At 55.5% G+C, this 24406-nt stretch overlaps 1 protein-coding gene across 9 annotated transcripts in view; it reads left to right on the top strand.

Annotated features, from left to right (window-relative positions):
* EEIG1 (estrogen-induced osteoclastogenesis regulator 1) overlaps positions 1–24406 on the top strand; it is a 743239-nt gene that overhangs the window by 171331 nt on the left and 547502 nt on the right. For 8 of the 9 annotated variants that reach the window (XR_014965472.1, XM_085614167.1, XM_085614162.1 and 5 more), the window contains one exon: positions 11447–11570. Coding sequence is in view for 8 of the 9 variants with exons in the window: in XM_085614167.1 (XP_085470293.1) it covers positions 11447–11570 (124 nt within the window). In the remaining variant the exon portion in view is untranslated. Of the gene's footprint in view, positions 1–248; positions 299–11446; positions 11571–24406 lie in introns of those variants that run through there. The other variant, XM_085614169.1, reaches the window with a different exon arrangement.

The raw sequence follows: 24406 nt of genomic DNA, 5'->3' as shown, positions 1-24406 counted from the left end.
TTAAGGCTAGGCACTGTAAACTCATACTATCTTTGACTATGACCTTGGGATGGTCGTACCAGTAAGAGGTCATTGGAATGTCTCAGATCAAATATTCATTGATATCATTGATTGATCCTTTTAGCATATCGACCTAGCTTTTTATTAAAGATTATTCCATCATTTAATTTTTTTAGTGTTTGTAGAACTAGTGATATCTCCTTGTTTTGAGACTAAGCCTGGTGTAACTTTAATTTTGTAGGATTTCAGACCAATATTTTCCTTTGAATTCTACCTCGATTATGATTTTGACATATTGGTAAGTGTTGGCCCTCTAGGATACACCTATAGTGAGGCGCATGGGCACACTTGTGTATTTATCACTTATCATTTTATGATCATTCTTGGGACAAGTGAATGGTCTTTGTTTTGCTTCTTTCACACAAGATCGGTGTGCCTTTTAGCTATTTTTTATGTTTTATTATTACTTTTCCTTTTACACTAAGCACTTTGTTTGATTTTTGTTTCACTTATCTTATATTTCTCTTGCTTTCTGTATCTGGTGGAGAAGCTCTATATTTTGTGCTTTTTTCTTGAAGGATGCTCATTACTACATAAGGTTGCCCTATTTTCACTTTCTTTCTCACATTTTCTTTTAGTTCACATTGTATCTCCATTCTTAATTGGATGAATGAATGAGCGGATGAATGTGTGTGTGTTTGAAGTGGCCTGTGTGATGCTGATGTCTGTGTGTGCATTGGAGGTGTCTTGTGTGATGCGGATATCCGTGTGTGTGTATTGGAAGTGGCCTGTGTGATGCTGATGTCCGTATGTGTGTGTTGGAATTGGCCTCTGTGATGTTGATGTCCGTATGTATGTTGGAAGTGGCCTGTGTGATGCAGAAGTCTGTGTGTGTGTTGGACATGGCCTGTGTGATGTAGATGTCCGTGTGTGTGTATTGGAAGTTGCCTGTGTGATGCTGATGTCTGTGTGTGTGTTGGAAGTGGCCTCTGTGATGCAGATGTTGTAACCAGACGTGAACATCTGCACCACCTGTCCGACTGCGATCACACATCCACTTCAACTTTTCTAAATTAATTCACCAAATTCACACAAGAGGATGTTAGTACTGCCCTCTCTAAGATCAAATCAAGCTCCCCCGCCTACCCAGTCTAACCTCCCATTCTGTCCATTATTGGAACAGCTCTTCTCACAGGCCTTACTGACCTCCTCGGTTTATCCTTATGTCATTCAATGGTTCCCACAAAATGGAAAGCGGCTACGGTCAAGCCTATTCTAAAAAAGCCCACCTTGGACCCCAAGGAACCAAACAACTATCGGCCCATCTCCCTTCTCCCAATTTTCAGGAATGTCCTGGAGTCCCTAATCAACAGGCAACTCTCAACTTTCCTAGAGAGTAATAAACTGTTGGACCCTTCCCAATCTGGGTTTTGGCTCACAGCACGGAAACCTCACTGATAGAGGTAGTTGACAACCTTAGACTCTCCCTGGACTCCGGTCAGTCAGCCATGCTGTTCCTACTCGACCTATCGGCAGCCTCTGACACCATCTCCCACGGGACTCTAGTGAACCGTCTGTGGGAGATGGGAGTCAGGGGTACTGCCTTGAACTGGCTCAGGAGCTACCTAACTGATTGATCTTCGAAGGTACACATTGGTACCCTTGTCTCTCGCAGCCAAGTGATAGACAAAGGAGCACCCCAGGCTTCCATTCTAAGCGCCACGCTTTTCAACCTATACGTGGCACCCCTAGCTAGAGTGATCAGATTGCATGGTTTCGACACCGTATTGTATGCAGATGACACGCAACTACTGATCACTCTCGTCAACATCTGGATGCAAACTAATCATATGCAACTCGATGCCAGCAAGACAGAGATTTTTCTTTTTGGGAAAGCCCAAGCTCTGTGGTCCAACGATTGGTGGCCCCCCCCAATCTCTGCCCCTTTCCATCTCCCAAACCAGTGGTCCGTAACCTTGGGGTGATCGATATCAACCTGTCTATGACAGACCATGTTAATCATGTGATTGGCATCTGCTATGGACTGATGCGTAGTCTTCGTAAGATCTTCCAATGGATCCCAGTTGTATCCAGGATGCTGCTGGTCCAAGGACTAATCATCAGTCTGCTTGATTACGGAAACGCCCTGATTGCTTCCATCAGTGCAGACCTGCTTATCAAGCTCCAAGTGCTACAGAACACTGCCGCCAGACTGGTATTAAATCTACCTTCACGGTCCCCGTCTGCACCAAGTCTGAGAGCTCTCTACTGCCTGCCCATCAGGAAACGCATCTGTTTTAAGATCAATTGCCTGGTCCACAAAACTATCTATGGGAACGGACCTGGCTATCTTGCCAAAAAACTAATCTGGTATCAACCTACCAGAACACTCAGGTCCTCAACCAAATATCTTCTCACCCCCTTTAAAATCCGTACTGCCTAGAACGGCGGCAGATCCTTCTTATACCTTGCCCCTACTCTGTGGAATTCGCTCCCATTACAGCTACATATGGAAACCAACCACAGACAGTTTCGTAAAAATCTAAAAACCTAGCTGTTCTGATCTTTCTTCTCCCTGCTGGTTCCCTCCACTCTCCTTCCTTCCCTCTCTAGGCCAGCATTTTGAGACCCACGGGTGATATGTGCGCTTAACAAAATCCTATGGCTAGACTATGACTATGTCCGTGTCTGTGTTGAAAGTGGCGTGTGTGATGCTGATGTCCATGTGTGTATTAGAAGTGACCTGTGTGATGCGGATGGTCGTGTGTGCTAGTGTTGGAAGTGGCCTGTGTGATGCGGATGTCCTTGTGTGTGTTGAATGAGGCAAGTGTGATGCGGATGTCCCTGTGTGTGTGTTGGAAGTAGCCGGTGTGATGCTGATGTCCGTGGGTGGGTTGGAAGTGGCCTGTGTGATGCGGATGGTCGTGTGTGCTAGTGTTGGAAGTGGCCTGTGTGATGCGGATGTCCTTGTGTGTGTTGAATGAGGCAAGTGTGATGCGGATGTCCCTGTGTGTGTGTTGGAAGTAGCCGGTGTGATGCTGATGTCCGTGGGTGGGTTGGAAGTGGCCTGTGTGATGCGGATGTCCGTGTGTGTGTTGGACGTGGCTTCTGTAATGCGGATGTAGGTGTGTTTTTGGAAGTGGCCTGTGTGTGTGTTGGAAAGGCCTGCGTGATGCTGATGTCTGTGTGTGTGTGCTGGAAGTGGCCTGTGTGATGCTGATGTATGTGTGTGTGTTGAAGTAGCCTACATGATGTACATGTCCATGTGTGTTGCAAGTGGCCATCGTGATGCAGGTGTCTGTGTGTGTGTGTGTGTGTGTTGGAAGTGGCCTGTGTGATGTTAATGTCTGTGTGTGTGTGTTGGAAGTAGCCTGTTTGATGCAGATATCTGTGTATGTGTATCGGAAGTGGCCTGTGTGATGTTAATGTCCATGTGTGTGTGTTGGAGGTGGCCTGTTTGATACTGATGTCTGTCTGTGTGTGTTGGAAGTGGCCGGTGTGATGCTGATGTCTGTGTGTGTGTGTGTGTTGGAAGTGGGATGTGTGATGCGGATGTCCTTGTGTGTGTTTTAAGAGGCATATGTGATGCGGATGTCCCTGTGTGTGTGTTGGAAGTCGCCTGCTTGTACCAGATGTCCATGTGTGTGTATTGGAAGTGGCCGGTGTGATGCTGATGTGTTTGTGTTGGAAGTGGTCTGTGTGATGCTGATGTTCGTATGTGGGTTGGAAGTGGCCGGCGTGATGCTGATGTCCGTGTGTGTGTTGGAAGTGGCCTGTGTGATGCTGATGTCCGTATGTGGGTTGGAAGTGGCCGGTGTGATGCTGATGTCCGTGGGTGGGTTGGAAGTGGCCTGTGTGATGCGGATGTCCGTGTGTGTGTTGGACGTGGCCTCTGTAATGCGGATGTAGGTGTGTTTTTGGAAGTGGCCTGTGTGTGTGTTGGAAAGGCCTGCGTGATGCTGATGTCTGTGTGTGTGTGTGCTGGAAGTGGCCTGTGTGATGCTGATGTATGTGTGTGTGTTGAAGTAGCCTACATGATGTACATGTCCATGTGTGTGTTGCAAGTGGCCATCGTGATGCAGGTGTCTGTGTGTGTGTGTGTGTGTTGGAAGTGGCCTGTGTGATGTTAATGTCTGTGTGTGTGTGTTGGAAGTAGCCTGTTTGATGCAGATATCTGTGTATGTGTATCGGAAGTGGCCTGTGTGATGTTAATGTCCATGTGTGTGTGTTGGAAGTGGCCTGTTTGATACTGATTTCTGTCTGTGTGTGTGTGTGTGTTGGAAGTGGGATGTGTGATGCGGATGTCCTTGTGTGTGTTTTAAGAGGCATATGTGATGCGGATGTCCCTGTGTGTGTGTTGGAAGTCGCCTGCTTGTACCAGATGTCCATGTGTGTGTATTGGAAATGTCCGTGTGTGTGTTGGAAGTGGTCGGTGTGATGCTGATGTCCGTATGTGGGTTGGAAGTGGCCGGCGTGATGCTGATGTCCGTGTGTGTGTTGGAAGTGGCCTGTGTGATGCTGATGTTCGTATGTGGGTTGGAAGTGGCCGGCGTGATGCTGATGTCCGTGTGTGTGTTGGAAGTGGCCTGTGTGATGCTGATGTCCGTATGTGGGTTGGAAGTGGCCGGTGTGATGCTGATGTCCGTGGGTGGGTTGGAAGTGGCCTGTGTGATGCGGATGTCCGTGTGTGTGTTGGACGTGGCCTCTGTAATGCGGATGTAGGTGTGTTTTTGGAAGTGGCCTGTGTGTGTGTTGGAAAGGCCTGCGTGATGCTGATGTCTGTGTGTGTGTGCTGGAAGTGGCCTGTGTGATGCTGATGTATGTGTGTGTTGAAGTAGCCTACATGATGTACATGTCCATGTGTGTGTTGCAAGTGGCCATCGTGATGCAGGTGTCTGTGTGTGTGTGTGTGTGTTGGAAGTGGCCTGTGTGATGTTAATGTCTGTGTGTGTGTGTTGGAAGTAGCCTGTTTGCAGATATCTGTGTATGTGTATCGGAAGTGGCCTGTGTGATGTTAATGTCCATGTGTGTGTGTTGGAAGTGGCCTGTTTGATACTGATTTCTGTCTGTGTGTGTGTGTGTGTTGGAAGTGGGATGTGTGATGCGGATGTCCTTGTGTGTGTTTTAAGAGGCATATGTGATGCGGATGTCCCTGTGTGTGTGTTGGAAGTCGCCTGCTTGTACCAGATGTCCATGTGTGTGTATTGGAAATGTCCGTGTGTGTGTTGGAAGTGGTCGGTGTGATGCTGATGTCCGTATGTGGGTTGGAAGTGGCCGGCGTGATGCTGATGTCCGTGTGTGTGTTGGAAGTGGCCTGTGTGATGCTGATGTCCGTATGTGGGTTGGAAGTGGCCGGCGTGATGCTGATGTCCGTGTGTGTGTTGGAAGTGGCCTGTGTGATGCTGATGTCCGTATGTGTGTTGGAAGTGGCCGGTGTTATGCTGATGTCCGTGTGTGTGTTGGAAGTGGCCTGTGTGATGCTGATGTCCGTGTGTGTGTTGGAAGTGGCCGGTGTGATGCGGATGTCTGTGTGTGTGTTGGAAGTGGTCTGTGTGATGCGGATGTCTGTGTGTGTGTTGGAAGTATCCCGTTTGATGCGGATGAGCCAGAAGAGCCGTACTTTCAAAGATGTATGACTCTAAGAGTGGGGTGGGATGTTCCTGTGGTGTACAAGTGTCGGAATGTGGTGTTACTGCAAAGTATGCTTGTGGGAACATGGTGGTGTTTGTGTGCGTCTGTGGGAATTCAGTGTTTATGTGGTACATGACTGTGAAAGTGTGCTGTTCTTGGAGTGCATTACTGTGAGAGTGTGGTGTTCCTACATGTGGCCAGGGTTTGCCATTACTAGTGTGATCAGGAAGAGGGAGTGTTGGAGGTCATCAGGGATGGTTCTTTTCTCCAGTCCTATAACCTGTGGTGTCCACTCCACTCTACTGGTATGAGCAGGGAAGGTACAAGCCGTAGAATCCTCTCTAGGAGAGTGAGCCAGGGTCTCCTCTCCAGGAGCGTAAGCCAGGGTCTCCTCTCCAGGAGCGTAAGCCACGGTGTCCTCTCCAGGAGCGTGCGCCACGGTGTCCTCTCCAGGAGCGTGAGGCACGGTGTCCTCTCCAGGAGCGTGAGCCAGGGTCCCCTCTCCAGGAGCGTGAGCCAGGGTCCCCTCTCCAGGAGCACGAGCCAGGGTCCCCTCTCCAGGAGTGCGAGCCACGGTGTCCTCTCCAGGAGCGCGAGCCACGGTGTCCTCTCCAGGAGCGCGAGCCACGGTGTCCTCTCCAGGAGCGCGAGCCACGGTGTCCTCTCCAGGAGCGTGCGCCACGGTGTCCTCTCCAGGAGCGTGCGCCACGGTGTCCTCTCCAGGAGCGTGCGCTACGGTGTCCTCTCCAGGAGCGTGCGCTACGGTGTCCTCTCCAGGAGCGTGCGCTACGGTGTCCTCTCCAGGAGCGCGAGCCACGGTGTCCTCTCCAGGAGCGCGAGCCACGGTGTCCTCTCCAGGAGCGCGAGCCACGGTGTCCTCTCCAGGAGCGCGAGGCACGGTGTCCTCTCCAGGAGCGCGAGGCACGGTGTCCTCTCCAGGAGCGCGAGGCACGGTGTCCTCTCCAGGAGCGTGAGGCACGGTGTCCTCTCCAGGAGCGTGAGGCACGGTGTCCTCTCCAGGAGCGTGAGGCACGGTGTCCTCTCCAGGAGCGTGAGGCACGGTGTCCTCTCCAGGAGCGTGAGGCACGGTGTCCTCTCCAGGAGCGTGAGCCAGGGTGTCCTCTCCAGGAGCGTGAGCCAGGGTGTCCTCTCCAGGAGCCTGAGCCACGGTGTCCTCTCCGGGAGCCTGAGCCAGGGTGTCCTCTCCGGGAGCCAGAGCCAGGGTGTCCTCTCTGGGAGCCTGAGCCAGGATGTCCTCTCTGGGAGCCTGAGCCAGGGTGTCCTCTCTGGGAGCCTGAGCCAGGGTGTCCTCTCTGGGAGCGTGAGCCAGGGTGTCCTCTTTAGGAGCGTGAGCCAGGGTGTCCTCTCTGGGAGCGTGAGCCAGGGTGTCCTCTCTGGGAGCGTGAGCCAGGGTGTCCTCTCCAGGAGCGTGAGGCACGGTGTCCTCACCAGGAGCGCGAGCCACGGTGTCCTCTCCAGGAGCGCGAGCCACGGTGTCCTCTCCAGGAGCGCGAGCCACGGTGTCCTCTCCAGGAGCGCGAGCCACGGTGTCCTCTCCAGGAGCGCGAGCCACGGTGTCCTCTCCAGGAGCGCGAGGCACGGTGTCCTCTCCAGGAGCGCGAGGCACGGTGTCCTCTCCAGGAGCGCGAGGCACGGTGTCCTCTCCAGGAGCGCGAGGCACGGTGTCCTCTCCAGGAGCGTGAGCCACGGTGTCCTCTCCAGGAGCGTGAGCCACGGTGTCCTCTCCAGGAGCGTGAGCCACGGTGTCCTCTCCAGGAGCGTGAGGCACGGTGTCTTCTCCAGGAGCGTGAGGCACGGTGTCCTCTCCAGGAGCGTGAGCCAGGGTGTCCTCTCCAGGAGCGTGAGCCAGGGTGTCCTCTCCGGGAGCCTGAGCCACGGTGTCCTCTCCGGGAGTCTGAGCCACGGTGTCCTCTCCGGGAGCCTGAGCCAGGGTTTCCTCTCTGGGAGCCTGAGCCAGGGTGTCCTCTCTGGGAGCCTGAGCCAGGGTGTCCTCTCTGGGAGCGTGAGCCAGGGTGTCCTCTTTAGGAGCGTGAGCCAGGGTGTCCTCTTTAGGAGCGTGAGCCAGGGTGTCCTCTCTGGGAGCGTGAGCCAGGGTGTCCTCTCTGGGAGCGTGAGCCAGGGTGTCCTCTCGAGGAGCCTGAGCCAGGGTGTCCTCTCGAGGAGCCTGAGCCAGGGTGTCCTCTCGAGGAGCCTGAGCCAGGGTGTCCTCTCGAGGAGCCTGAGCCAGGGTGTCCTCTCCAGGAGCCTGAGCCAGGGTGTCCTCTCGAGGAGCCTGGGCCAGGGTGTCCTCTCCAGGAGCGTGAGCCAGGGTGTCCCCTCTAGGAGCGTGAGCCAGGGTGTCCCCTCTAGGAGCGTGAGCCAGGGTGTCCCCTCTAGGAGCGTGAGCCAGGGTGTCCTCTCTGGGAGCGTGAGCCAGGGTGTCCTCTCTGGGAGCGTGAGCCAGGGTGTCCTCTCTGGGAGCGTGAGCCAGGGTGTCCTCTTTAGGAGCGTGAGCCAGGGTGTCCTCTCTGGGAGCGTGAGCCAGGGTGTCCTCTCTGGGAGCGTGAGCCAGGGTGTCCTCTCGAGGAGCGTGAGCCAGGGTGTCCTCTCGAGGAGCCTGAGCCAGGGTGTCCTCTCGAGGAGCCTGAGCCAGGGTGTCCTCTCGAGGAGCCTGAGCCAGGGTGTCCTCTCCAGGAGCCTGAGCCAGGGTGTCCTCTCCAGGAGCCTGAGCCAGGGTGTCCTCTCCAGGAGCCTGAGCCAGGGTGTCCTCTCGAGGAGCCTGGGCCAGGGTGTCCTCTCCAGGAGCGTGAGCCAGGGTGTCCCCTCTAGGAGCGTGAGCCAGGGTGTCCCCTCTAGGAGCGTGAGCCAGGGTGTCCCCTCCAGGAGCGTGAGCCAGGGTGTCCTCTCCAGGAGCCTTGGCCAGGGTGTCCTCTCTAGGAGCGTGAGCCAGGGTGTCCTCTCTAGGAGCGTGAGCCAGGGTGTCCTCTCTAGGAGCGTGAGCCAGGGTGTCCTCTCTAGGAGCGTGAGCCAGTGTGTCCTCTCTAGGAGCATGAGCCAGGGTGTCCTCTCTAGGAGCGTGAAGCAGGGTGTCGTCTCTAGGAGCGTGAGCCAGGGACTCCCCTCTAGGAGCCTGAGCCAGGGTGTCCCCTCTAGGAGCCTGAGCCAGGGTGTCCCCTCTAGGAGCCTGAGCCAGGGTGTCGTCTCTAGGAGCGTGAGGCAGGGTGTCGTCTCTAGGAGCGTGAGCCAGGGTGTCGTCTCTAGGAGCGTGAGCCAGGGTGTCGTCTCCAGGAGCCTGAGCCAGGGTGTCCTCTCTAGGAGCGTGAGCCAGGGTGTCGTCTCTAGGAGCCTGAGCCAGGGTGTCCTCAGCCAGGGTGTCCTCTCGAGGAGCCTGAGCCAGGGTGTCCTCTCTGGGAGCGTGAGCCAGGGTGTCCTCTTGAGGAGCCTGAGCCAGGGTGTCCTCTCCAGGAGCCTGAGCCAGGGTGTCCTCTCCAGGAGCCTGAGCCAGGGTGTCCTCTCCAGGAGCCTGAGCCAGGGTGTCGTCTCTAGGAGCGTGAGCCAGGGTGTCGTCTCTAGGAGCGTGAGCCAGGGTGTCGTCTCTAGGAGCGTGAGGCAGGGTGTCCTCTCCAGGAGCCTGAGCCAGGGTGTCCTCTCGAGGAGCCTGAGCCAGGGTGTCCTCTCGAGGAGCCTGAGCCAGGGTGTCCTCTCGAGGAGCCTGAGCCAGGGTGTCCTCTCTGGGAGCGTGAGCCAGGGTGTCCTCTCCAGGAGCCTGAGCCAGGGTGTCCTCTCCAGGAGCCTGAGCCAGGGTGTCCTCTCCAGGAGCCTGAGCCAGGGTGTCCTCTCCAGGAGCCTGAGCCAGGGTGTCCTCTCCAGGAGCCTGAGCCAGGGTGTCCTCTCCAGGAGCCTGAGCCAGGATGTCGTCTCTAGGAGCGTGAGCCAGGGTGTCGTCTCTAGGAGCGTGAGCCAGGGTGTCGTCTCTAGGAGCGTGAGGCAGGGTGTCCTCTCCAGGAGCCTGAGGCAGGGTGTCCTCTCCAGGAGCCTGAGCCAGGGTGTCCTCTCCAGGAGCCTGAGCCAGGGTGTCGTCTCCAGGAGCCTGAGCCAGGGTGTCGTCTCTAGGAGCGTGAGCCAGGGTGTCGTCTCTAGGAGCGTGAGCCAGGGTGTCGTCTCTAGGAGCGTGAGGCAGGGTGTCCTCTCCAGGAGCCTGAGCCAGGGTGTCCTCTCGAGGAGCGTGAGCCAGGGTGTCCTCTCCAGGAGCCTGAGCCAGGGTGTCGTCTCTAGGAGCGTGAGCCAGGGACTCCTCTCCAGGAGCCTGAGCCAGGGTGTCGTCTCTAGGAGCGTGAGCCAGGGACTCCCCTCTAGGAGCCTGAGCCAGGGTGTCCCCTCTAGGAGCCTGAGCCAGGGTGTCGTCTCTAGGAGCGTGAGGCAGTGTGTCGTCTCTAGGAGCCTGAGCCAGGGTGTCGTCTCTAGGAGCGTGAGCCAGGGTGTCCTCTCGAGGAGCCTGAGCCAGGGTGTCCTCTCCAGGAGCCTGAGCCAGGGTGTCCTCTCCAGGAGCCTGAGCCAGGGTGTCCTCTCCAGGAGCCTGAGCCAGGGTGTCCTCTCCAGGAGCCTGAGCCAGGATGTCGTCTCTAGGAGCGTGAGCCAGGGTGTCGTCTCTAGGAGCGTGAGCCAGGGTGTCGTCTCTAGGAGCGTGAGGCAGGGTGTCCTCTCCAGGAGCCTGAGGCAGGGTGTCCTCTCCAGGAGCCTGAGCCAGGGTGTCCTCTCCAGGAGCCTGAGCCAGGGTGTCGTCTCCAGGAGCCTGAGCCAGGGTGTCGTCTCTAGGAGCGTGAGCCAGGGTGTCGTCTCTAGGAGCGTGAGCCAGGGTGTCGTCTCTAGGAGCGTGAGCCAGGGTGTCGTCTCTAGGAGCGTGAGGCAGGGTGTCCTCTCCAGGAGCCTGAGCCAGGGTGTCCTCTCGAGGAGCGTGAGCCAGGGTGTCCTCTCCAGGAGCCTGAGCCAGGGTGTCGTCTCTAGGAGCGTGAGCCAGGGACTCCTCTCCAGGAGCCTGAGCCAGGGTGTCGTCTCTAGGAGCGTGAGCCAGGGACTCCCCTCTAGGAGCCTGAGCCAGGGTGTCCCCTCTAGGAGCCTGAGCCAGGGTGTCGTCTCTAGGAGCGTGAGGCAGTGTGTCGTCTCTAGGAGCCTGAGCCAGGGTGTCCTCTCCAGGAGCGTGAGCCAGGGTGTCCTCTCCAGGAGCGTGAGCCAGGGTGTCCTCTCCAGGAGCGTGAGCCAGGGTGTCCTCTCCAGGAGCGTGAGCCAGGGTGTCGTCTCCAGGAGCGTGAGCCAGGGTGTCCTCTCGAGGAGCGTGAGCCAGGGTGTCCTCTCGAGGAGCGTGAGCCAGGGTGTCCTCTCCGGGAGCCTGAGCCAGGGTGTCGTCTCTAGGAGCGTGAGCCAGGGTGTCCTCTCCAGGAGCCTGAGCCAGGGTGTCCTCTCTGGGAGTATGTACCATTGTGTCCTCTCTTTACTTTATTTCTTTTGAAAGTCATCACTTTAGATTTCGCTGTGGATTTTAAGGTAATTAGCTTTCCAAAGCTGACTCAATGTATCTGGTGCCTGCGAGCCTATAGGGGTGCAGTAGAACAGGGGGGTCATGCGCAGGTTGGAAGCTTGGAAGCAGTTTTGACAGCGCCCATCCGGGTTGCTGCAGTGATTGTGGCGCCCTTGCTGCATGAATGGAGGTGATGCCGGGAGGAGGGGTCGGCAGGAGGGGTCGGTAGGAGGGGTCGGCAGGAGGGGTCGGTAGGAGGGGTCGGTCCCCCTTGCTCACCTTGTTCTTTCCTCTCTGCAGGGATGAGGTGCAAGAAAACTGTGTTCGTTGGAAGAGCAACAAGTTCTCCTTCATCTGTAAGATGAGCGCGCACCCCGCGACGGGCGTCCTGGACCCCTGCGCCTGCCGGGTCTCTGTGCGAAAGGTAAGTCCCTGAGCCCTCCTTCCAGGGCGTCGAGGGTCCCTCCATGCTCCCATGAGGTTACTGTTCTACCTGCTGCTCAGCCAGTGTGAGTGCTGGGAGGGTCCGTTGGAGGATGGGCTCAGCAGCAGGGAGGCTGCTCCTGGTGTGGCGGAACATCTGGCTCATCCTAGAAGCTTTCTTTTGGAACTCTTTACCTGGAACCAAGATAAATAAACCTTCTTACATAATCTATACCTTGGAGTATGGACCTTTCTTTTCATTATAGCAGTTACCCCAAACCCGAGCGCTCCTTACTTTCAGGGGGCAGAGGTGTTGCGGGGCTGTGAGAGACCCACCATGCTTGGGGTCAGAGAGCAGGGCTTGTGGTGTACGGTGAGGTCTGAGGGCAGGGCTTGTGGTGTGCTGTGAGGTCTGAGGGCAGGGCGTATTATGTACTGTGAGGTCTGAGGGCAGGGCTTATTATGTACTGTGAGGTCTGAGGGCAGGGCATGTGTACGTACGGTGAGGTCTGAGGGCAGGGTGTGTGGTGTACTGTGAGGTATGAGGCCAGGGTTTGTGGTGTACTGTGAGGTATGAGGGCAAGGCGTGGCACTGTGAGGGTCTGAGGGCAGGGGTTGGCACTGTGAGGCCTGAGGGCAGGGTTTGTGGTGTACTTTGAGGTTTTAGGGCAGGGCTTGTTATGTACTGTGAGGTCTGAGGGCAGGGCTTGTTATGTACTGTGAGGTCTGATTGTAGAGCTTGTGGTGTACGGTGAGGTCTGAGGGCAGGGCGTGTTATACTGTGAGGTCTGAGGGCAGGGCATGTTATGTACTGTGAGGTCTGAGGGCAGGGCGTATTATGTACTGTGAGGTCTGAGGGCAGGGCTTATTATGTACTGTGAGGTCTGAGGGCAGGGCAGGGCTTGTGGTGTAGTGTGAGGGTCTCTGGGCAGGGCTTGTTATGTACTGTGAGGTCCTTGTTATGTACTGTGATGTCTGAGGTCAGGGCTTGTGTTGTACTGTGAGGTATGAGGGTAGGGCTTGACACGGTGAGGGTCTGAGGGCAGGGTTTGTGGTGTTCTGTGAGGTCTGAGGGAAGGGCTTGGCACTGTGAGGCCTGATGGCAAGGCTTGTAATGTACTGTGAGGTCTGAAGGCAGTGTTTGTGGTGTACTGTGAGGTCTGAGGGCAGGGCTTGTGGTGTATTGTGAGGTCTGAGGGCAGGGCTTGGCACTGTGAGGCCTGAGGGCAGGGCTTGTAATGTAATGTGAGGTCTGAAGGCAATGTTTGCGGTGTACTGTGAGGTCTGAGGGCAGGGTGTGTGGTGTACTGTGAGGTCTGAGAGCAGAGTTGGTGTTGTGTGAGGGTCTGAGGGCAGGGCTTGTTATGTACTGTGAGGTCTGAGGGCAGGGCTTGTTATGTACTATGAGGTCTGAGGGTAGGGCTTGTGGTGTTCTGTGAGGTCTGAGGGCAGGGTTTGTGGTGTACTGTGAGGGTTTGAGGGCAGGGCATGTTATGTGCTGTGAGGTCAGAGGGCAGGGCTTATGTACTGTGAGGTCTGAGGGCAGGGCATGTGGTGTAGTGTGAGGGTTTGAAGGCAGGGCTTGTTGTGTACTGTGAGGTTTGTGGACAGGGCTTGGCACTGTGAGGTCTGAAGACAGGGCTTGGCACTGTGAGGTCTGAGGGTAGGGCTTGTGGTGTACTGTGAGGTCTGAGGGCGGGGTGTGTGGTGTGCTGTGAGGTCTTAGGGCATGGCTTGTGGTGTACTGTGAGGGTATGAGGGCAGGGCTTGTTATGTACTTTGAGGTCTGAGGGCAGGGTTTGTGGTGTACTGTGAGGGTTTGAGGTCGGGGCTTTTTCGGTACTGTGAGGTCTGAGGGTAGGGCTTGTGGTGTACTGTGAGGTCTTACGGCGGGGTGTGTGGTGTACTGTGAGGTCTGAGGGCAGGGTTTGTACTGTGAGGGAGGGCAGGGCTTGTTATGTACTTTGAGGTCTGAGGGCAGGGTTTGTGGTGTAAGAGGGTCTGAGGGCAGGGCTTGTTATGTACTGTGAGGTCTGAGGGCAGGGTTTGTGGTGTAGTACGAGGGTCTGAGGGCAGGGCTTGGTATGTACTGTGAGGTCTGAGGGCAGGGCTTGTGGTGTACTGTGAGGTCTGAGGGCAGGGTGTGTGGTGTACTGTGAGGGTTTGAGGTCGGGGCTTTTTCGGTACCGTGAGGTCTGAGGGTAGGGCTTGTGGTGTACTCTGAGGTCTTACGGCGGGGTGTGTGGTGTACTGTGAGGTCTGAGGGCAGGGTTTGTACTGTGAGGGTTTGAGGGCAGGGCTTGTTATGTACTTTGAGGTCTGAGGGCAGGGTTTGTGGTGTAAGAGGGTCTGAGGGCAGGGCTTGTTATGTACTGTGAGGTCTGAGGGCAGGGTTTGTGGTGTAGTACGAGGGTCTGAGGGCAGGGCTTGGTATGTACTGTGAGGTCTGAGGGCAGGGCTTGTGGTGTACTGTGAGGTCTGAGGGCAGGGTGTGTGGTGTACTTTGATGTCTGAGATCAGGGCTTGTGGTGTACTGTGAGGTATGAGGGTAGGGCGTGGCACTGTGAGGGTCTGAGGGCAGGGTTTGACACTCTGAGGACTGTGGGCAGGGCTTGGCACTGTGAGGCCTGAGGGCAAGGCTTGTAATGTACTGTGAGGTCTGAAGGCAGGGTTTGTGGTGTACTGTGAGGTTTGAGGGCAGGGCTTGTGGTGTATTGTGAGATCTGAGGGCAGGGCGTGTTATGTACTGTGAGGTCTGAGGGCAGGGCGTATTATGTACTGTGAGGTCTGAGGGCAGGGCTTGTTATGTACTGTGAGGTCTGAGGGCAGGGCTTGTGGTGTACTGTGAGGTCTGAGGGCAGGGTTTGTGGTGTAGTGTGAGGGTTTGAGGGCAGGGCTTGTTATGTACTATGAGGTCTGAGGGTAGGACTTGTGGTGTACTGTGAGGTCTGAGGGCGGGGTGTGTGTTGTACTGTGAGGTCTGAGGGCAGAGTTTGTGGTGTAGAGTGAGGGTTTGAGGGCAGGGTTTGTTATGTACTTTGAGGTCTGAGGGTAGGGCTTGGCATTATGAGGCCTGAGGGCAAGGCTTGTGATATACTGTGAGGTCTGAGGCCACGGTTTGTGTTGTACTGTGATGTCTGTCAGGGCTTGTGGTGTACAGTGAGGTATGAGGGCAGGGTGTGGCACTGTGAGGGTCTGAGGGCAGGGTTTGGCACTGTGAGGTCTGAGGGCAGGGCTTGGCACCGTGAGGCCTGAGGGCAGGGTTTGTGGTGTACTTTGAGGTTTTAGGGCAGGGCTTGTTATGTACTTTGAGGTCTGAGGGCAGGGTGTGTGGTGGACTGTGAGGTCTGAGGGCAGGGTTTGAGGGCAGGGCTTGTTATGTACTGTGAGGTCTGAGGGCAGGGCTTGTGGTGTAGTGTGAGGGTCTGAGGGCAGGGCTTGTTATGTACTGTGAGGTCCTTGTTATGTACTGTGAGGTCTGAGGGCAGGGCAGGGTTTGTGGTGTACTGTGAGGTCTGAGGGCAGGGTTTGTGGTGTAGTGTGAGGGTTTGAGGGCAGGGCTTGTTATGTACTGTGAGGTCTGAGGGCAGAGCTTGTGGTGTACTGTGAGGTCTGAGGGCAGAGCTTGTGGTGTAGTGTGAGGGTCTAAGGGCAGGGCTTGTTTTGTACTGTGAGGTCTGAGGCAGGGTTAGCTATGTTCTGTGAGGTCTGAGGGCAGGGCTTGTTATGTACTGTGAGGTCTGAGGGCAGGGCATGTGGTGTACTGTCAGGTCTGAGGGCAGGGCATGTGGTGTACTGTCAGGTCTGAGCACAGGGTGTGTGGTGTACTGTGAGGTCTGAGGGCAGGGCTTGTGGTGTACTGTGAGGTCAGGGCAGGGTGTGTGGTGCACTGTGAGGTCTGAGGGCAGGGTTTGTGGTGTAGTGTGAGAGTTTGAGGGCAGGGCTTGTTATGTACTGTGAGGTCTGAGGGCAGGGCTTGTTATGTACTGTGAGGTGTGAGTGCAGGGCTTGTGGTGTGCTTTGAGGTCTGAGGGCGGGGCTTGTTATGTACTGTGAGGTCTCAGGGCAGGGCGTGTGGTGTACTGTGAGGTCTGAGGGCAGGGCTTCTTATGTACTATGAGGTCTGAGGGCAGGGTGTGTGGTGTAATGTGAGGTCTGAGGGCAGGGTGTGTGGTGTACTGTGAGGTCTGAGGGCAGGATTTGTGGTGTACTGTGAGGGTTTAAGGGCAGGGCTTGTTATGTACTTTGAGGTATGAAGGCAGGGTTTGTGGTGTAGTGTGAGGGTCTGAGGGCAGGGTTTGTGGTGTGTGAGGGTCTGAGGGCAGGGTGTGTTATGTACTGGGAGGTCTGAGGGCAGGGCTGGTTATATAGTGTGATGTCTGAGGGTAGGGCTTGTGGTGTACTTGAGGTCTGAGGGCAGGGCTTGTGGTGTACTGTGAGGGTTTGACAGCAGGGCTTATTATGTACTGTGAGATTTGAGGGCAGGGCATGTGGTGTACTGTGAGGTCTGAGGGAAGGGTTTGTGGTGTACTGGGAGGGTTTAAGGTCAGGGTTTGTGGTGTACTGTGAGGTCTGAGGTCAGGGCTTGGCACTGTGAGGCCTGAGGGCAAAGCTTGTGATGTACTTTGAGGTCTGAGGGCAGGGTCTGTGGTGTACTGTGAGGGTTTGAGGTCAGGGCTTTTGGTGTACTGTGCGACATGAGGGCAGGGCTTGGCAGTCTGAGGGTGTGAGGGCAGGGTTTGGCACTGAGGTCCTAGGGTAGGGCTTGGCACTGTGAGGCCTGGGGGCAAGGCTTGTGATGTACTGTGAGGGTTTGAGGGCAGAGTTTGAGGTGTACTATGAGGTTTGAGGGCAGGGCGTGTGGTGTACTGTGAGGTCTGAGGGCAGGGCTTATTATGTACTGAGGTCTGAGGGCAGGATTTGTGGTGTACTGTGAGGTCTGAGGGCAGGGTATGTGGTGTATTGTGAAGTCTGAGGGAAGGGTTTGTGGTGTACTGTGAGGGTTTGAGGGCAGGGCTTGTTATGTACTTTGAGGTCTGAGGGAAGGGTTAGTGGTGTAGTGTGAGGGTTTGAGGGCACGGCTTGTTATGTACTGTGAGGTCTGTGGGCAGGGCTTGTTAAGTACTGTGAGGTGTGAGGGCAGGGCATGTGATGTACTGTGAGGTGTCAGGGCAGGGTTTGTGGTGTAGTGTGAGGTCTGAGGGCACGGTTTGGCACTGTGAGGGTCTGAGGGCAGGGCTTGGCACTGTGAGGTCTGAGGGTAGGGCTTGTGGTGTACTGTGAGGTATGAGGGCAGGGCTTGGCACTGTGATAGTCCGAGGGCAGGGTTTGGCACTGTGAGGCCTGAAGGCAAGGCTTGAGATGTACTGTGAGGCCTGAGGCCAGGGCTTCTGGTGTACTGTGAGGTATGAGGGCAGGGCGTGGCACTGAGGGTCTGAGGGCAGAGTTTGGCACTGTGAGGTTTGAGGGCAGGGCTTGTTATGTACTGTGAGGTCTGAGGGCAGGGCTTGTTATGTACTGTGAGGTCTGAGGGCAGGGTGTGTGGTGTATTGTGAGGGTGTGAGGGCAGGACTTGTTATGTACTGTGAGGTCTGAGGGTAGGGCTTGTGGTGTACTGCGAGGTCTGAGGGCAGGGTTTGTGGTGTAGTACGAGGGTCTGAGGGCGGGGCTTGTCATGTACTGTGATGTCTGAGGGCAGGGCTTGTTATGTACTGTGAGGTCTGAGGGCAGGGCATGTGGGGTACTGTGAGGTCTGAGGGCAGGGCTTGGCACTGTGAGGCCTGAGGGCAAGGCGTGTAATGTACTGTGAAGTCTGAGGGCAGGGTTTGTGCTGTGTGAGGGTTTGAGGGCAGGGCTTGTTATGTACTTTGAGGTCTGAGGGCAGGGTTTGTGGTGTATGAGGGTCTGAGGGCAGGGCTTGTTATGTACTGTGAGGTCTGAGGGCAGGTCTTATGTACTGTGAGGTCTGAGGGTAGGGCATGTGGTGTACTGTAAGGTTTGAGGGCAGGGTGTGTGGTATACTGTGAGGTCTGAGGGCAGGATTTGTGTTGTAGTGTGAGGGTTTGAGGACAGGGCTTGTTGTGTGCTGTGAGGTCTGAGGACAGGGCTTGGCACTGTGAGGTCTGAGGGTAGGGCTTGTGGTGTACTGTGAGGTCTGAGGGCGGGTTGTCTGGTGTACTGTGAGGTCTTAGGGCATGGCTTGTGGTGTACTGTGAGGGTATGAGGGCAGGGCTTGTTATGTACTTTGAGGTCTGAGGGCAGGGCTTGTGGTGTACTGTGAGGGTATGAGGGCAGGGCTTGTGGTGTACTGTGAGGTCTTCGGGCGGCGTGTGTGGTGTACTGTGAGGTCTGAGGGCAGGGTTTGTGGTGTACTGTGAGGGTTTGAGGGCAGGGCTTATGTACTTTGAGGTCTGAGGGCAGGGTTTGTGTTGTAGTACGAGGGTCTGAGGGCAGGGCTTGTTATGTACTGGGAGGTCTGAGGTTAGGGCTTGTGGTGTACTGTGAGGTCTGAGGGCAGGGTGTGTGGTGTACTGTGATGTCTAAGATCAGGGCTTGTGGTGTACTGTGAGGTATGAGGGCAGGGCGTGGCACTGTGAGGGCCTGAGGGCAGGGTTTGGCACTGTGAGGCCTGAGGGCAAGACTTGTAATGAACTGTGAGGTCTGAAGGCAGGGTTTGTGGTGTACTGTGAGGTCTGAGGGCAGGGCTTGTGGTGTACTGTGAGGTATGAGGGCAGGGCTTGGCACTGTGAGAGTCCGAGGGCAGGGTTTGGCACTGTGAGGTAGGGTTAGCAATCCTCACTGAGGTATAGGTTCCTATATCTCACCATACACACACATATAAACCTATCAGCCACCCCTATTGCAGGCCCTATCAATCCTGAGGGCAGGGTGCTTGGTTTACTATGTGAGGGGGTGCTTCTGCCTGAGCAGGACCCCTCTGCAGCTGGCAGAGTCTATTCTCTGCTGCTGTTTGTGGATGCGGTTAAACCATATACTCTTAAGTGCATTATAACCTCGCTGTTAATGCTAACTTTGGAATGACTGCATCAAAACATGTCGTGTTTGGTGTCAAACAACTTGGAATCATACCCCCACACCAGTAACTGGTGTGGGAGTATGATCCCACCCTTCTAGAGGGGATGACATGTACCCACTGTACTAAACAGTAGAAATCTTCTAGAGCCCTGGCATCACAAAATGGATGCCACCAGCACAGACACTGTTATGTACTGTGAGGTCTGAGGGTAGGGTTTGTGGTGTAGTACGAGGGTCTGAGGGCAGAGCTTGTTATGTACTGTGAGGTCTGAGGGTAGGGCTTGCTATGTACTGTGAGGTCTGAGGGCAGGGCTTGTGGTGTACGGTTAGGTCTGAGGGCAAGGTGTGTGGTGTACTGTGATGTCTGAGGTCAGGGCTTGTGTTGTACTGTGAGGTATGAGGGTAGGGCTTGACACGGTGAGGGTCTGAGGGCAGGGTTTGTGGTGTTCTGTGAGGTCTGAGGGAAGGGCTTGGCACTGTGAGGCCTGATGGCAAGGCTTGTAATGTACTGTGAGGTCTGAAGGCAGTGTTTGTGGTGTACTGTGAGGTTTGAGGGCAGGGCTTGTGGTGTATTGTGAGGTCTGAGGGCAGGGCTTGGCACTGTGAGGCCTGAGGGCAGGGCTTGTTATGTACTGGGAGGTCTGAGGTTAGGGCTTGTGGTGTACTGTGAGGTCTGAGGGCAGGGTGTGTGGTGTACTGTGATGTCTAAGATCAGGGCTTGTGGTGTACTGTGAGGTATGAGGGCAGGGCGTGGCACTGTGAGGGCCTGAGGGCAGGGTTTGGCACTGTGAGGCCTGAGGGCAAGACTTGTAATGAACTGTGAGGTCTGAGGGCAGGGCTTGTGGTGTACTGTGAGGTCTGAGGGCAGGGCTTGTTATGTACTGTGAGGTCTGAGGGCAGGGTGTGTGGTGTACTGTGAGGTCTGAGGGCAGGGCTTGTGGTGTACTGTGAGGTATGAGGGCAGGGCTTGGCACTGTGAGGTAGGGTTAGCAATCCTCACTGAGGTATAGGTTCCTATATCTCACCATACACACACATATAAACCTATCAGCCACCCCTATTGCAGGCCCTATCAATCCTGAGGGCAGGGTGCTTGGTTTACTATGTGAGGGGGTGCTTCTGCCTGAGCAGGACCCCTCTGCAGCTGGCAGAGTCTATTCTCTGCTGCTGTTTGTGGATGCGGTTAAACCATATACTCTTAAGTGCATTATAACCTCGCTGTTAATGCTAACTTTGGAATGACTGCATCAAAACATGTCGTGTTTGGTGTCAAACAACTTGGAATCATACCCCCACACCATTAACTGGTGTGGGAGTATGATCCCACCCTTCTAGAGGGGATGACATGTACCCACTGTACTAAACAGTAGAAATCTTCTAGAGCCCTGGCATCACAAAATGGATGCCACCAGCACAGACACTGTTATGTACTGTGAGGTCTGAGGGTAGGGTTTGTGGTGTAGTACGAGGGTCTGAGGGCAGAGCTTGTTATGTACTGTGAGGTCTGAGGGCAGGGCTTGCTATGTACTGTGAGGTCTGAGGGCAGGGCTTGTGGTGTACGGTTAGGTCTGAGGGCAAGGTGTGTGGTGTACTGTGATGTCTGAGGTCAGGGCTTGTGTTGTACTGTGAGGTATGAGGGTAGGGCTTGACACGGTGAGGGTCTGAGGGCAGGGTTTGTGGTGTTCTGTGAGGTCTGAGGGAAGGGCTTGGCACTGTGAGGCCTGATGGCAAGGCTTGTAATGTACTGTGAGGTCTGAAGGCAGTGTTTGTGGTGTACTGTGAGGTTTGAGGGCAGGGCTTGTGGTGTATTGTGAGGTCTAAGGGCAGGGCTTGGCACTGTGAGGCCTGAGGGCAAGGCTTGTAATGTGAGGTCTGAAGGCAGGGCTTGTTATGTACTGTGAGGTCTGAGGGCAGGGCTTGTGGTGTACTGTGAGGTCTGAGGGCAGGGTTGGTGGTGTGTGAGGGTCTGAGGGCAGGGCTTGTTATGTACAGTGAGGTCTGAGGGCAGGCCTTGTTGTGTACTATGAGGTCTGAGGGTAGGGCTTGTGGTGTACCGTGAAGTCTGAGGGCGGGGTGTGGTGGTCTGTGAGGTCTGAGGGTAGGGCTTGTTATGTACTTTGAGGTCTGAGGGCAGGGTTTGTGATGTGCTGTGAGGGTTTGAGGTCAGGGCTTTTTAGGTACTATGAGGTCTGAGGGCGGGGTGTGGGGTGTACTGTGAGGTCTTAGGGCGTGGTGTGTGGTGTGCTGTGAGGTCTGAGGGCAGGGTTTGTGCTCTACTGTGAGGGTTTGAGGGCAGGGCTTGTTATGTACTTTGAGGTCTGAAGGCAGGGTTTGTGGTGTATGAGGGTCTGAGGGCAGGGCTTGTTATGTACTGTGAGGTCTGAGGGCAGGGTTTGTGGTGTAGTACGAGGGTCTGAGGGCAGGGCTTGTTATGTACTGTGAGGTCTGAGGGCAGGGCATGTGTACGTACGGTGAGGTCTGAGGGCAGGGTGTGTGGTGTACTGTGAGGTATGAGGCCAGGGTTTGTGGTGTACTGTGAGGTATGAGGGCAAGGCGTGGCACTGTGAGGGTCTGAGGGCAGGGTTTGGCACTGTGAGGCCTGAGGGCAGGGTTTGTGGTGTACTTTGAGGTTTTAGGGCAGGGCTTGTTATGTACTGTGAGGTCTGAGGGCAGGGCTTGTTATGTACTGTGAGGTCTGATTGTAGAGCTTGTGGTGTACGGTGAGGTCTGAGGGCAGGGCGTGTTATACTGTGAGGTCTGAGGGCAGGGCATGTTATGTACTGTGAGGTCTGAGGGCAGGGCGTATTATGTACTGTGAGGTCTGAGGGCAGGGCTTATTATGTACTGTGAGGTCTGAGGGCAGGGCAGGGCTTGTGGTGTAGTGTGAGGGTCTCTGGGCAGGGCTTGTTATGTACTGTGAGGTCCTTGTTATGTACTGTGATGTCTGAGGTCAGGGCTTGTGTTGTACTGTGAGGTATGAGGGTAGGGCTTGACACGGTGAGGGTCTGAGGGCAGGGTTTGTGGTGTTCTGTGAGGTCTGAGGGAAGGGCTTGGCACTGTGAGGCCTGATGGCAAGGCTTGTAATGTACTGTGAGGTCTGAAGGCAGTGTTTGTGGTGTACTGTGAGGTTTGAGGGCAGGGCTTGTGGTGTATTGTGAGGTCTGAGGGTAGGGCTTGTGGTGTACCGTGAAGTCTGAGGGCGGGGTGTGGTGTTCTGTGAGGTCTGAGGGTAGGGCTTGTTATGTACTTTGAGGTCTGAGGGCAGGGTTTGTGATGTGCTGTGAGGGTTTGAGGTCAGGGCTTTTTAGGTACTATGAGGTCTGAGGGCGGGGTGTGGGGTGTACTGTGAGGTCTTAGGGCGTGGTGTGTGGTGTGCTGTGAGGTCTGAGGGCAGGGTTTGTGCTCTACTGTGAGGGTTTGAGGGCAGGGCTTGTTATGTACTTTGAGGTCTGAAGGCAGGGTTTGTGGTGTATGAGGGTCTGAGGGCAGGGCTTGTTATGTACTGTGAGGTCTGAGGGCAGGGTTTGTGGTGTAGTACGAGGGTCTGAGGGCAGGGCTTGTTATGTACTGTGAGGTCTGAGGGCAGGGCATGTGTACGTACGGTGAGGTCTGAGGGCAGGGTGTGTGGTGTACTGTGAGGTATGAGGCCAGGGTTTGTGGTGTACTGTGAGGTATGAGGGCAAGGCGTGGCACTGTGAGGGTCTGAGGGCAGGGTTTGGCACTGTGAGGCCTGAGGGCAGGGTTTGTGGTGTACTTTGAGGTTTTAGGGCAGGGCTTGTTATGTACTGTGAGGTCTGAGGGCAGGGCTTGTTATGTACTGTGAGGTCTGATTGTAGAGCTTGTGGTGTACGGTGAGGTCTGAGGGCAGGGCGTGTTATACTGTGAGGTCTGAGGGCAGGGCATGTTATGTACTGTGAGGTCTGAGGGCAGGGCGTATTATGTACTGTGAGGTCTGAGGGCAGGGCTTATTATGTACTGTGAGGTCTGAGGGCAGGGCAGGGCTTGTGGTGTAGTGTGAGGGTCTCTGGGCAGGGTTTGTTATGTACTGTGAGGTCCTTGTTATGTACTGTGAGGTCTGAGGGCAGGGCAGGGCTTGTGGTGTACTATGAGGTCTGAGGGCAGGGTGTGTGGTGTACTGCGAGGTCTGAGGGCAGGATTTGTGGTGTACAGTGAGGGTTTGAGGGCAGGGCTTGTTATGTTCTGTGAGGTCTGAGGGTAGGGCTTGTTTTGTACTGTGAGGTCTGAGGGTAGGGCTTGTGGTGTACTGTGAGGTCTGAGGGCAGGGTGTGTGGTGAACTGTGAGGTCTGAGGGCAGGGTTTGTGGTGCACTGTGAGGGTTTGACGGCAGGGCTTGTTATGTACTTTGAGATATGAGTGCAGGGCTTATGTACTGTAAGGGTTTGAGGGCAGGGCTTGTTATGTACTGTGAGGTCTGTGGGCAGGGCTTGTTACGTACTGTGAGGTCTGAGGGCAGAGCTTGTGGTGTATTGTGAGATCTGAGGGCAGGGTATGTGGTGTACTGCGAGGTCTGAGGGCAGGGTTTGTGGTGTACTGTGAGGGTTGGAGGTCAGGGTTTGTTTTGTACTGTGAGGTCAGGGCTTCTGGTGTACTGTGAGGTATGAAGGCAGGGCTTGGCAATGTGAGGGTCTGGATGCAGGGTTTGCCACTGTGAGGTCTGAGGGCAGGGCTTGGCACTATGAGGCCTGAGGGCAAGGCTTGTGGTGTACTGTGAGGGTTTGAGGGCAGAGTTTGAGGTGTACTATGAGGTTTGAGGGCAGGGCGTGTGGTGCACTGTGAGGTCTGAGGGCAGGGCTTATGTACTGAGGTCTGAGGGCAGAGCTTGTTAAGTACTGTGAGGTGTGAGGGCAGGGCATGTGGTGTACTGTGAGGTGTGAGGGCTGGGTTTGTGGTGTAGTGTGAGGTCTGAGGGCACAGTTTGGTACTGTGACGGTCTGAGGGCAGGGCTTTGCACTGTGAGGCCTGAGGTCAGGGCTTGTGGTGTACTGTGAGGTATGAGGGCAGGGCTTGGCACTGTGAGAGTCCGAGGGCAGGGTTTGTGGTGTACTGTGAGGTCTGAGGGCAGGGCATGTGGTGTACGGTGAGGTCTGAGGGCAGGGTTTGTGGTGTACAGTGAGGGTTTGAGGGCAGGGTTTGCTATGTACTTCGAGGTCTGAGGGCAGGACTTGTGGTGTAGTGTGAGGGTTTGAGGGCAGGGTTTGTTATGTACTGTGAGGTCTGAGGACAGGGCTTGGCTCTGAGGTCAGGGCTTCTGGTGTGCTGTGAGGTATGAGGGTAGGGCTTGGCACTATGAGGGCAAGGCTTGTGATATACTGTGAGGTCTGAGGTCAGGGCTTGTGGTGTACTGTGAGGTATGAGGAGAGGGTGTGGAACTGCGAGGGTCTGAGGGCAGGGTTTGGCACTGTGAGGTTTTAGGGCAGGGCTTGTTATGCACTGTGAGGTCTGAGGGCAGGGCTTGTGATGTACTATGAGGTCTGAGGGTAGAGCTTGTGGTGTACTGTGGGGTCTGAGGGCAGGGCTTGTTATGTACTGTGAGATTTGAGGCCAGGGCATGTGGTGGACTGTAAGTTCTGAGGGCAGGGTTTGTGGTGTAATGTGAGGGTTTGAGGGCAGGGTTTGTTATGTACTGTGAGGTCTGAGGTCAGGGTGTGTGGTGTAGTGTGAGGGTCTGAGGCCAGGGTTTGTTTTGTACTGTGAGGTCTGAGGGCAGGGCTTGTTATGTACTGTGAGGTCTGAGGGCAGGGTTTGTGGTGTAGTGTGAGGGTTTGAGTGCTGGGCTTGTTA

This window comes from Triturus cristatus, chromosome 1_2 (genome assembly GCF_964204655.1).
Source record: "Triturus cristatus chromosome 1_2, aTriCri1.1, whole genome shotgun sequence".
Lineage (NCBI taxonomy): Eukaryota > Metazoa > Chordata > Amphibia > Caudata > Salamandridae > Triturus > Triturus cristatus.
The sequence above is the reverse complement of the archived record's forward strand: the minus strand, read 5'-3'. Positions and strand labels throughout refer to the sequence as shown.